Source organism: Acanthaster planci, linkage group LG21 (genome assembly GCF_054643075.1).
Source record: "Acanthaster planci isolate LZ-2023a linkage group LG21, COTS_SCS, whole genome shotgun sequence".
Classification (NCBI taxonomy): domain Eukaryota; kingdom Metazoa; phylum Echinodermata; class Asteroidea; order Valvatida; family Acanthasteridae; genus Acanthaster; species Acanthaster planci.
In genome coordinates this window covers 5286868-5300628 of record NC_141797.1, presented here as the reverse complement: position 1 = coordinate 5300628, position 13761 = coordinate 5286868, and the positions used below count along the sequence as shown (strand labels likewise).

The window sequence follows — 13761 nt, the reverse complement described above, 5'->3', positions numbered from 1 at the left end:
GCAATTCTCTGTATTTCATGAAGCTAATACCTGGCAATTCTCTGTGTTTCATGAAGTTAATACCTGGCAATTCTCTGTATTTCATGAAGCTAATACCTGAGCAATTCATGGAGCTAATACCATACCGGGGAATTCCATGGAATTACTTTCATGGAATTTCATGGACCTAATAAGCATACCTGTGAATTTCTTGGAGTTAATATCTGGGAATTTCTTGAAAATACAGCTTAATGTGTATGCTAACAAATTTACTCCTGGATAAAATACATTTGTAACAAGATTGTCCCAATTAGCCTTTGCACCATTTTTTTTAACAATTTGGATTAAAAAGAGTACACTGAGCTCTTTGTTTTCATGTATCACTCGGTTCGGTATTCTGGTAAAAGGGGACGTTTTGTAAACAACGTATACCTGCCAACATTGGAAAGTCAAGAAATCAGAGTATCCGTTTGATGAGCCCATAGAGCCCAAAACAACCTGCTATATAACAGAGGCAAATGTGTGCACATGTTGTACCTATCCATTTACACAGGTGCATGTACTGTAACTGCTGCTATTTTGAGCCTTGAGAGTGGACATTAAAGTCACAACAAAATCTGACTTAGAACCAAAGTTGCGCCCAAAGAAAGTTGCAACGTTGAGGGTTACACAACCATGGCAACCAATACAAACTGTAAACATGGCAAATAGTGCTCTGCTTTACAAACAGTGCCCTCTAGTGCCCTCTTCAGTCGACACATTTTTAATCATTGTACTTTCCCCCTATTCTAGGAAATAGGAATGTTCCAATTTCTGCCGTCTGTAACCTTTAAATCAGGAGTAATTCCAATCAAATCAAACAGTTGGCAGGTATACGTGTACAAACATGTACAAATATGGTTGAAAAATGTTAGAGGTAGCTAGCAAGACTATGCCTTCCACTCAAAAAGTGGCCTGGCAATTTAAAACTTGACTTGTTAGGTTAGGTTCCATTTGGTCAGATAACATTCTGGTGCTATTTCATTTCTTTGTGAGAGCACTTTTTGTACAAGTTTGACAGTTTCAATAATGTGCTATGTGATGTACATGTCGTCCTGGCATAACGTGTACTACATGGAACTAACTCAGGCTTGATGTAAATGTCTTAGTCTACAAATATGTTAACTACATAAACCAAGCACAAAATAAAGATTTAGGAGTTAAGAAGGGAGTTTATTATTTCATTTTTGGTAATGACACCAAGGATTCCTCAACTGAGCACCCTTGGCACTGTAGCTCCCCAGCCTGAAGAAACCTGTGTAGAGGAGACAATGAGCAGTTACGGTTTTAGAGATGGGAGGAAAACCTGAGAAATATTCTGAGTGAAACCCGCAAAATCGGATAGGGACCAAAAACCCAATCCATATGTGGACTGAGGCAGGAATCCAACCAGGGTCGCAGGGGTGAGAGGCGAGAAAAGAACCACCACACCAACCTACAGGTACATGTTACTCCCCTAATAACCTTAACCCTAACACTCCTCAGTCCACCAACCTACAGGTACATGTTACTCCCCTAATAACCTTAACCCTAACACTCCTCAGTCCACCAACCTACAGGTACATGTTACTCCCCTAATAACCTTAACCCTAACACTCCTCAGTCCACCAACCTACAGGTACATGTTACTCCCCTAATAACCTTAACCCTAACACTCCCCAGTCCACCAACCTACAGGTACATGTTACTCCCCTAATAACCTTAACCGTAACACTCCTCAGTCCACCAACCTACAGGTACATGTTACTCCCCTAATAACCTTAACCCTAACACTCCTCAGTCCACCAACCTACAGGTACATGTTACTCCCCTAATAACCTTAACCCTAACACTCCTCAGTCCACCAACCTACAGGTACATGTTACTCCCCTAATAACCTTAACCCTAACACTCCTCAGTCCACCAACCTACAGGTACATGTTACTCCCCTAATAACCTTAACCCTAACACTCCTCAGTCCACCAACCTACAGGTACATGTTACTCCCCTAATAACCTTAACCCTAACACTCCTCAGTCCACCAACCTACAGGTACATGTTACTCCCCTAATAACCTCAACCCTACCACTCCTCAGTCCACCAACCTACAGGTACATGTTACTCCCCTAATAACCTTAACCCTAACACTCCTCAGTCCACCAACCTACAGGTACATGTTACTCCCCTAATAACCTAAACCCTAACACTCCTCAGTCCTCCAACAGGTGAAGGATTGAGGAGTGTTAGGGTTAACCTAGTCTTAACCTAGGTAATACAAAGAGTTGGAAACCTACCTTTGTAGAAGTCTCTGGAAAAGTGATGTTGAGAATGTAAGTAGCATTGGATCCCACAGGCATCTTGTACATGGTGTCATTCTGCCCAACCAAATCCTTAGGGTAAAGGACATACTCTATGCCTGGTAGGGTGAGGGCAGGGCTACGACCAGCTAAGTAGGGGAGGATCAATGCTGCAGATCCTTTCCTGAGAAAAGAAATAAATGGTGTGTTGTGCTTTGAGTCATACGAGTTGCATTTATGTGCAAGTCTAGAAATGTCAGGTTGCACCAGACTTGTTTTTCCTTTTGAAGGACAAACACGAAAAGTTACACGTAAAAGAAAGGAAATAAATTGATCCAACTTACAAGGAAATCAACTTCAAGAACTGACAACATAATATGCCAATGGAAGAAAAGCAACTAGTGGTGACAGAAAGCCAACTTGTAATTTTTATAAGTTGTACATTTTCCATTGTTGGTTTCATCCACCTACATGTATTTATGCAAAGAGTTGGATTCAGTCCTTGTTTCTGAAATCTGGTTCAGCCATGTCAAGAGACTTGAAACATTTTTCTTTCTGAACTTCTAAATATGAGTGAGAGAGGTTTAAGCCATGGGACATTCATCAAAACCTTGTTAATATTTGTCTACGTACCTTGAAAGATAAAAATACTTCATATAGGTTTTTTTGTATGTCAGCGATTCCGATGAACCTGACACAAGATCAACTGTAAAATGCTTACAGTTACAATGCTGGCACTAACCTATATGACAGCATCACATTACATATTATCTCTTGATGTGTCAGCATGGAGTTGTTCCACATCAGGAATGTCTGATTTCCTTTAAAGTTCACCTCAGGGGCCAAGGCAGACAGGTGGATGTAGTAGGTTGTCTCACTGGTGAAGCTCAGGTCAGTGGAACTATTGGTAGTGGTGTTCATGTCAGGTTCCACGAACTCCATCTCCAGAGTGCCAGGGACAATCTGAAGATCTGGACAGGAGACGTTCATCCAGATGTCTAGGATATAGAAGTCCAGGACATGGGACAAGTCAAAGGTGTAGCGGACAAGATCAGCGGTGTCCGGGGACTGGGATGGATTGGCAGCTGGGATCAATGGAATGAAGGGTTGGACAGTAACTTTTAACTTTGGTGTGTCACTGGTGAAAAAATCACTGCGGGAATACTTGTAAGAGGCTTTGGCTGCAATACTAAGTTCTTGGTCTGGAAGAACATCGGTCAAAGCACGGGAATAGAACCAAAATTTGATTAGGTCCTTGGCATTGTTCTGCTGGTCTTGGAGGTTGATGAAAGGGTTTATGAGGAAAGTCAACTGGTCCAGGATACCCAAGGCCTGATCAGTGGCTGAGAAGGCAGCAGTGATGCTTGGAACGGTATGATCAGCAATCACTCTCTGAACAGTGTCGATAGTAACATGGTGACCAGCTTCATCGGACGTTTCATTGAACATTGCACCATGTGTGGTAGCAACCAAGTTGGCCCCAATCTCCCACCACGGTGTTTCATTGATAAACGCCATGCGTACTTGGCTGTCTACGGCCGGGAAGGACACAGTGAGTTGAATTCCATGATTTCGAGCCTCTGGATGCCTTAAGATGAGCTCGTAGAAAATCTGCTCATGTTTCAAGACATGTTTCTCCTCAGAGAATGATGAATAAGGATGCAGCTTGACACTGGGTTTCTTGACTGTGTAATCCTCAGTGGCTACAAAGAATCAAGAAAAGCAAGCCAATATTTTCCTCCAGCCACCTTGCCATGATGGTCAAAACAAGCATAATATGAATGTTCCATTAGGATTCAGGTAGAACTCTGTGTTTACAAGGACACACCTGTCAACAATGGCTGTTCATATGCAACTGACTCCAACACAACAAATTCTGTGTCACGTCATGATAAAACAAATTCACTCCGTTTCCAAACCCCATAGGTTTCTTATTTCCTACTATGGCTGGCGTTTTGACTGAGCTCACATGCTAGACAACTGCAAACTAGGTGCTACTTTCGACAGTACATAAATAACAAATGTTAACGAGTACAACTGTAAGAATAATTCAGATGAAACTGTATATTCCACGAGGCAAAGTGAAATAGACCATTTCATCCGTCACGACTATCATACCAAGAATATACCATTGCACGAATATGAAACATTCATGATTTGTTTTATACAACACCTGTATAAATCCTCGTCATCTGATTGGTTTACTTGCAGCATATTTTATTTGTCTCTTAGTGCTGGTAGCATCAGCTGCATTGACAAGCTTGTCTCTATCAGTTAAAATTGGAAACGTCGGATCTGAGTCTGCCATGTTGATGTGAATATTGTGCACCACAGCACCACCATGCGGTAGCTACAGTGCAATCAATCCGGAGGTGTTTTTACCATTTCTAACACACAGTTGTTATAAAGGTTTTGCCCTCTGCATGTGCTTCAAGTGCGCAATGTGTGCCAGCCGCATGTTGGTACAAATAATTCAATGCCATGTGATCAACAATCCACTAATCAGATGACAGGGATTGAACAGGTGTTGTGTAAGACCAGATATGAGACACAAACTTTGGCAAATTAACTTGGGAAACTCTCATGATAAATAAGGACAAGGCAATAGCCACCTCTGTATGAGAGATATGGAAGGGTTGCGTAGCACCGTGATCAGAATATTGACAAGAATATAACATAAAATCAGTGCTCTGGAATATGTGATTGCCGAGCTTTTGGTAACTGCTTGCCCTGAAGAAGGTACTCAGTTACCGAAAGTTTGACAATCGCATATTCCAGAGCACTGATTTTATGTTATATTCTTGTTAATATTCTGTATGAGAGATCATTGGCTACAACGCATTGGAGGAATTCCTCCTGACAGTCTTGCTGGTATACAGTGACTGTGAGGGCGCTCCCACCGATACATGAATATGCTTTGACTACGTTGACCTCCTTGTTAAAGTTCATCAAGATACATATGGTAAATGTAAGTATACCCGATCGGGAGAGAACCCGATCAGTCGTGATTTTTTTCATATAGTAGGGCCTACACTCTATTCATTTCATTCACGTCACAGTCTGTACGGCTACTATATGAGAAAAATCACGGCTGATCGGGTTCTCCCCCCAATCGGGTATACCCACACTTACCCTACAAGTAAACCCTGCCTGACTATATATTCAGGACCAAAGCACTGTTGAGATGAAACAAGATGCAACAACTACATGTACATGTAGACTGCACTCTATCTTCATCCAATCTTAAAACCATCAAAAATGCACAGCTACCTTCAATTCTACTGTCAGACCTTAACCCTCTGAAAAATAATTGACTGAATACTTTACCAGTGACAGACGTTAGTTGATCAGCAGGTGGCCTTGTAGACTGGCTGATGTTGGCTATCACCAGTGGCTCAAATCGTTGGTTAACCTCCACAAAATTGCTTAGTTCACCTACCCGAAACAAGAAAATAGATCTAACAAAGTGGACACAAAGTGGCTGACTTTAGTCAGCCGATCAACTGTAAAAACTGAGGTCCAACATAAACTGACTGATTACAAGAAGAATTTGAGCATTCTTACAAAGCATTGTCGACAAAAATCAGCTTTTCAACTGCTCTACGTTGGGTAGACAAACAGCATTCAAACTTAATCCCAACCCTCCCAGATCAATGAAAATTTATGAAAAGGTCGTAAAAGATATGCATTGAGGAAGGTAGGGTTAGCATAGACAGAGTACAAAGAATGGACATTTGGTTCTTGGTTACCGGTTGATTTTGTTGCATTCTTAAAGATACCTGCAGATGTAAATTTCATTGGTAGCTAAAGGGTATCATTGATGTAGCATCAAGCATCAAACAATGTTCTAAAAGCCTTGAAATTGTAAGTAATGTGAGAAATGTACCATGCTACATTAAATCAGCTTTACCTGTCAAGAACACAGTCAAGTTGAAATCTTGCCAGTGGATGGGATCAGGAGGTGGGTAATAGAACCCTGTGGTGTTGACGTTGATACAGTCCTTGGCATCCAAATATTCCGTAGTGGTGGGGAGGTCCTTGTAGGGGTTGTATGTGGGCTTGGCTGTCGGAGGCCCCGGCTTGAGTTTCATAAGGACGGTACGGCAGTCACGCTCTGTGTCATGGCTGATGAACTCATCAACAATGTAAACTGTTCCATTATGGTCTTCCTCATAAACTGAGAGAGGGTAGGAATTGTGCTCATTAGAAATCTTGAAAGCTTCACCACTATTTAATAGTTCTCCTGGATAATCACTCTTCACTGGTGGAATTCCTCAGTTTCCTAATGGGCAAAGCACACTGCATAACTAGTGGCAGCCATGATTCTTTTCATAACCACCGTGATTCAAACAAGAGACTTGTTACAAGGAGCAATGGTGAACATACTGTTAAATAGACGTTATAGACATGTTAAAGTACATCAATACTGAAAATCAGATTCCTTTCAGTTCTGTTTCACACGTGTAGATGTAAACCAGGTGTCTCAGTCCACACAGAATCCTAGGAATGTTCCACTGGAAAAATAAGTCATTCTTTTTTGGTGGACGAGAAATTTGAAAAGACACAGCTTCTTTGCTTTTTTTACATGAACAAGAGATCAGAATAAGAGATGCAAGTTTGCATACATTGTGCAGAAGTCAAATTCATTCAATCGTTTATTTTCCAAACTGAAGTATAATTACTACATTTCAAAATTTGCTTTGGTGAAATGCACATTCCTTGTAGCAGGAAATCCCCAGTAACATGTTGACCAGAGGCTTTAAATGCAAACAGCCCTTTGGAGGTAAGACCAACATGAAGGAACCGCTCATTCATTGCATGTTCCTCTACTCATGTGTTATGCTCTAAATTCAACTGTTATTATCAGTGTTAGTAATAAAACTTCCAAATCACGAGACAGCCACAAGATTTAACAGCAGACATAACCAGAATTACTATTCAGAAAATTATACTCAACCAAAGAAACTCTGTGTCCCATCCATATGTGCATTAATGATGACCACATCGAATTCATGAGTGCATTATCAGCAAATTAGAACCATGTATTACTTACCAAATATCTCCTGCATGGACATGCCGCACAACTCCTTGTTGAAGCTGGCCACAATCGGCGCTTTTGTTGGCACCGTCCAGTCATACTGACCAAAGAACAGACCCCTGTCATTGATCTGGATGCAGGTGGTGTTAGGCTGCGGGGGACAGAGCAGCTCCTGGGGGTCCTCAGGCTCAGCCAAGGCAGCCAGGAGCCGGGTCAGACACTCGTAGGGGTTGAGGAAAAAACACTCGGACGTGGTATTGTGAGGGAGGCACTGGGAGATGTTGAATTGGTGGCAGAAGGCGGGATCCCAGTTCTGTTCCTCAGATGTATCATAGAAGATACAATCTGACCAAAATAAAAGAAAATTGCTCATTGCTTTCATTCAATTAGTTACACTTTCTTTGAATATCCAAGGTGCACTATTTACCCAAGTGTACATGTGACAGCCTTCAGGCGCTTTAATAATATCACAGTATCAGGAATGGTTTTTCTTCCAAAAAAGAAAAGAATTTCTCTGGTCCTCAGTAACAGATTAGCAACCAACATTTTTCAACTGTCGTTACCTACCGTTTTGTTAAGCTTGATTAACTTTGCCAGTTTGAAAAAATTACATAAACTGTAAACTATGGCATGTGAATAAGTTTGGAGTTTCTACTTGGGACAGCATAATGTTTCAATGCAATATAAAAGATATATTTCCATACTTCAGACCATTCCAGTTGGTATGCAGTTTGCAGCAGCCACCTACATGTACATGGATATCCTACCTTGCCAGGTAAGATATCCTTCCTTGCCAGGTAAGATATCCTACCTTGCCAGGTAAGATATCCTACCTTGCCAGGTAAGATATCCTACCTTGCCAGGTAAGATATCCTACCTTGCCAGGTAAGATATCCTTCCTTGCCAGGTAAGATATCCTACCTTGCCAGGTAAGATATCCTTCCTTGCCAGGTAAGATATCCTTCCTAGCCAGGTAAGATATCCTTCCTTGCCAGGTAAGATATCCTACCTTGCCGGGTAAGATATCCTACCTTGCCAGGTGAATAAGATTTATGACAATTTAATCTCTGTAGTACTTGACCCTACAGACTTACATGTACTTGCTGCAAAGTGTCACGCAAAGAGGTCCCATACACACCTTCATATGTGGTTTGATAGCACTGCTTGCCAGGTGTCCACCAACAGTCGGGCAGACTCCACGGCTTGGTCAAGTTAATCCACAAAGGCTCTGCAATATCCACAGTTAGTTGAACCTGAAAGATGACATCAAAGGCAATCAGTTTGATATTGATCAATTTAAAAAGGCTGGTGTTGAATAGCTATCTAATCTAGTCAAACCATCATTCATTATTTCCTACAATTCATTGATCAGACTTAGCCAAACTTTATAACACACCTCTTACTAGTTCTTAATCCTGGTTGGCTGAAACATGGTCATGGGTTCACTAATACCAGCTAGTGCATGAATGGGTAAGTATAAACTACATGTAGACATGCATCAAGACACCACATCAGAGTTGCTATAACTTGAGTCCATGACTCGACTCGAGTCCAACTCAAGCCACCAGTCAACAGGTAAATGACTCAACCAAGTCTCTACGACCAAATGACTTGACTTGAATCTCTCATCGAGACTAGACTACAAGCTTATAAGACTAGAGTCTCAAAAAATTTAAAAGCAAAATTTTGGGGGCAAAAAAATACATTTGAAATTGGACCCTGGGGCTGCTCTTATATTGATTGTGAATACATAGTATGGCGGCACAGTGTGCCAAGTTTTCTTTCTCTGTGCATGGAAAGCATACAAACCAAAAAATGACTTACATGTTGTGTTTTGAGTGTATTTTGTTCAAAAATTTGTGACTCAAATTGACTCGAGCTCAGTACTTAATGACTTGACTCGACTTGAGTCACAATGTTAAAATGACTCGACTTGACTCATCAAACTTAGTGACTCATTACAATACTGCACCATGTATACATAAATTCCTACATGTACGTGTAACTATGCTCAAAAGTTTTGAATTGAATTATCCCTGGATTACTAAAAAGAAATTTATGTGGTGGTCAGACTTTGTCAAGTCTAAGGATCTGTCAGGGTTCCACACCACGCACTTTCTTACAAACCCTGAGTGTTCTTACTCATCCAACATAGTCCCAACATTGTATTTAAATTGTTGTATTTTCTGTGTAGAGTCGCCCAAGTGGTTGTTCATGGTCATAATCATAAATTAATCTTATCCTCATCAATATTAGTCTGCAACAACAGGTTTTAGTCCATTAGCTTGTACCACACATGAACGTATTCTTGTGCATGACAATCTGCCTCTCTCTAGCAGGAGTTTGTTCTGTCAGGGCCTGAACTCTGTAGAGAGAGCAGGTTACAGAGTGTCCTTTTGCCTTTTTATCTTTTAGTCTTATCCCTTTGCCCATTGGCTCTGCCACATCTTATGACTTAACTTTTTACTCTTGCATTTATCACAGCATAAGCTTCTTTTTCCATTACTGGTCAATCAATCCATATCAATTATTTTATCATTGCCAACTCCATTTATTAGATTCCACAATTGTGTAAATTTTCTCTATCTTAATATTGGGGCAGTCCTAAATTTCTCTACTTGATTTCAAATAGAAATAAATCAACTCTAATATACAGTGAGAATAATTCCTTGTGCCAATTTTTGATCTTTATTGGAGTACCTTAATCACCCGAGAGATCAATCCCTAACTTAAAACTTAGGCGTACCCCACCAGCGTAGGGTATCACCACCCCACGTATGAATGTGACATTTATATTTTGGACGGAGGCATGTTAGTAAACACATGTACACTGCTATATTCAGTCTCTAGTGCATACAGTATCTATGCCCATCGGTTATCAGGTGACCAGAAGAGGGTTCTACTTCTGCCTTGACCTTGAGATATAGAGTACCAAAGTAAATACATCACCCGCACATTTGTGTGTGTAAAAGGAATTAACACAAGAACCAGCATGTGCACCAACAAGCACACATACTCAATTCGTTTGCACTTAAAAATGATGTCACACTTTGGTACTCAATAGCCTCAGGATATTAGGACTCTATTCTGGTCACTAACAGTCTCTAAAGATGCATAAACATGCGATAGTAACCTCATGGCCAGTCCATCATGTCCAGCAGAGTAGGCCCCTACCCTCATCAATGAGTGCACATGGCAATGAGTACACACACCTTGCTCTCATTTTACTCAGAGTAGGCCCCTACCCTCATCAATGGGTGCACATGACGATGAGTACACACACCTTGCTCTCATTTTACTCAAGCAGAGTAGGCCAACAACCTCATCAATGGGTGCACATGGCAATGAGTACACACAGCTCGTTCTCATTTTACTCAGAGCAGGCCCCTACCCTCATCAATGGGTGCACATGACAATGAGTTCACACACCTTGCTCTCATTTTACTCAAGCAGAGTAGGCCCCTACCCTCATCAATGGGTGCACATGACAATGAGTACACACACCTTGCTCTCATTTTACTCAAGCAGAGTAGGCCCCTACCCTCATCAATGGGTACACATGGCAATGAGTACACACACCTTGCTCTCATTTTACTCAAGCAGAGTAGGCCCCTACCCTCATCAATGGGTGCACATGACAATGAGTACACACAGCTCGCTCTCATTTTACTCAAGCAGAGTAGGCCCCTACCCTCATCAATGGGTGCACATGGCAATGAGTACACACACCTTGCTCTCATTTTACTCAAGCAGAGTAGGCCCCTACCCTCATCAATGGGTGCACATGACAATGAGTACACACACCTTGCTCTCATTTTACTCAAGCAGAGTAGGCCCCTACCCTCATCAATGGGTGCACATGACAATGAGTACACACACCTTGCTCTCATTTAACTCAAGCAGAAGAGGCCCCTACCCTCATCAATGGGTGCACATGACAATGAGTACACACACCTTGCTCTCATTTTACTCAAGCAGAGTAGGCCCCTACCCTCATCAATGGGTGCACATGACAATGAGTACACACACCTTGCTCTCATTTTACTCAGAGTAGGCCTCTACCCTCATCAATGGGTGCACATGACAATGAGTACACACACCTTGCTCTCATTTTACTCAAGCAGAGTAGGCCCCTACCCTCATCAATGGGTGCACATGACAACGAGTACACACAGCTCGCTCTCATTTTACTCAGAGTAGGCCCCTACCCTCATCAATGGGTGCAAAAGAAAATGAGTACACACACCTTGCTCTCATTTTACTCAAGCAGAGTAGGCCCCTACCCTCATCAATGGGTGCACATGACAATGAGTACACACAGCTCGCTCTCATTTTACTCAGAGTAGGCCCCTACCCTCATCAATGGGTGCACATGACAATGAGTACACACACCTTGCTCTCATTTTACTCAAGCAGAGTAGGCCCCTACCCTCATCAATGGGTGCACATGACAATGAGTACACACAGCTCGCTCTCATTTTACTCAGAGTAAGCCCCTACCTTCATCAATGGGTGCACATGACAATGAGTACTCACACCTTGCTCTCATTTTACTCAAGCAGAGTAGGCCCCTACCCTCATCAATGGGTGCACATGACAATGAGTACACACAGCTCGCTCTCATTTTACTCAGAGTAGGCCCCTACCCTAATCAATAGGTGCACATGGCAATGAGTACACACACCTTGCTCTCATTTTACTCAAGCAGAGTAGGCCCCTACCCTAATCAATAGGTGCACATGACAATGAGTACACACAGCTCGCTCTCATTTTACTCAGAGCAGGCCCCTACCCTCATCAATGGGTGCACATGACAATGAGTACACACACCTTGCTCTCATTTTACTCAAGCAGAGTAGGCCTCTACCCTCATCAATGGGTGCACATGACAATGAGTACACACACCTTGCTCTCATTTTACTCAAGCAGAGTAGGCCTCTACCCTCATCAATGGGTGCACATGACAATGAGTACTCACACCTTGCTCTCATTTTACTCAGAGTAGGCCTCTACCCTCATCAATGGGTGCACATGGCAATGAGTACACACACCTTGCTCTCATTTTACTCAAGCAGAGTAGGCCCCTACCCTCATCAATGGGTGCACATGACAATGAGTACACACACCTTGCTCTCATTTTACTCAAGCAGAGTAGGCCCCTACCCTCATCAATGGGTGCACATGACAATGAGTACACACACCTTGCTCTCATTTTACTCAAGCAGAGTAGGCCTCTACCCTCATCAATGGGTGCACATGACAATGAGTACTCACACCTTGCTCTCATTTTACTCAGAGTAGGCCTCTACCCTCATCAATGGGTGCACATGGCAATGAGTACACACACCTTGCTCTCATTTTACTCAAGCAGAGTAGGCCCCTACCCTCATCAATGGGTGCACATGACAATGAGTACACACACCTTGCTCTCATTTTACTCAAGCAGAGTAGGCCCCTACCCTCATCAATGGGTGCACATGACAATGAGTACACACACCTTGCTCTCATTTTACTCAAGCAGAGTAGGCCTCTACCCTCATCAATGGGTGCACATGACAATGAGTACTCACACCTTGCTCTCATTTTACTCAGAGTAGGCCTCTACCCTCATCAATGGGTGCACATGGCAATGAGTACACACACCTTGCTCTCATTTTACTCAAGCAGAGTAGGCCCCTACCCTCATCAATGGGTGCACATGACAATGAGTACACACACCTTGCTCTCATTTTACTCAAGCAGAGTAGGCCCCTACCCTCATCAATGGGTGCACATGACAATGAGTACACACACCTTGCTCTCATTTTACTCAAGCAGAGTAGGCCTCTACCCTCATCAATGGGTGCACATGACAATGAGTACTCACACCTTGCTCTCATTTTACTCAGAGTAGGCCTCTACCCTCATCAATGGGTGCACATGGCAATGAGTACACACACCTTGCTCTCATTTTACTCAAGCAGAGTAGGCCCCTACCCTCATCAATGGGTGCACATGACAATGAGTACACACACCTTGCTCTCATTTTACTCAAGCAGAGTAGGCCCCTACCCTCATCAATGGGTGCACATGACAATGAGTACACACACCTTGCTCTCATTTTACTCAAGCAGAGTAGGCCCCTACCCTCATCAATGGGTGCACATGGCAATGAGTACACACACCTTGCTCTCATTTTACTCAGAGTAGGCCTCTACCCTCATCAATGGGTGCACATGGCAATGAGTACACACACCTTGCTCTCATTTTACTCAGAGTAGGACCCTACCCTCATCAATGGGTGCACATGGCAATGAGTACACACACCTTGCCCTCATTTTACTCAGAGTAGGCCTCTACCCTCATCAATGGGTGCACATGACAATGAGTACACACACCTTGCTCTCATTTTACTCAAGCAGAGTAGGCCCCTACCCTCATCAATGGGTG

At 42.6% G+C, this 13761-nt stretch overlaps 1 protein-coding gene across 1 annotated transcript in view; it reads right to left on the bottom strand.

Moving 5' to 3' along the window:
• The window catches only part of LOC110989417 (uncharacterized), a 58136-nt gene that overhangs the window by 38906 nt on the left and 5469 nt on the right, over positions 1 to 13761 (bottom strand). Inside the window, exons 6-11 of the mRNA XM_087131083.1 lie at positions 8471 to 8585; positions 7348 to 7677; positions 6205 to 6471; positions 5622 to 5729; positions 3037 to 3997; positions 2292 to 2478 (exon numbers count right to left, since the gene is read on the bottom strand). Of these exons, the coding sequence (XP_086987209.1) occupies positions 2292 to 2478; positions 3037 to 3997; positions 5622 to 5729; positions 6205 to 6471; positions 7348 to 7677; positions 8471 to 8585 (1968 nt within the window). The remainder of the gene's footprint in view (positions 1 to 2291; positions 2479 to 3036; positions 3998 to 5621; positions 5730 to 6204; positions 6472 to 7347; positions 7678 to 8470; positions 8586 to 13761) is intronic.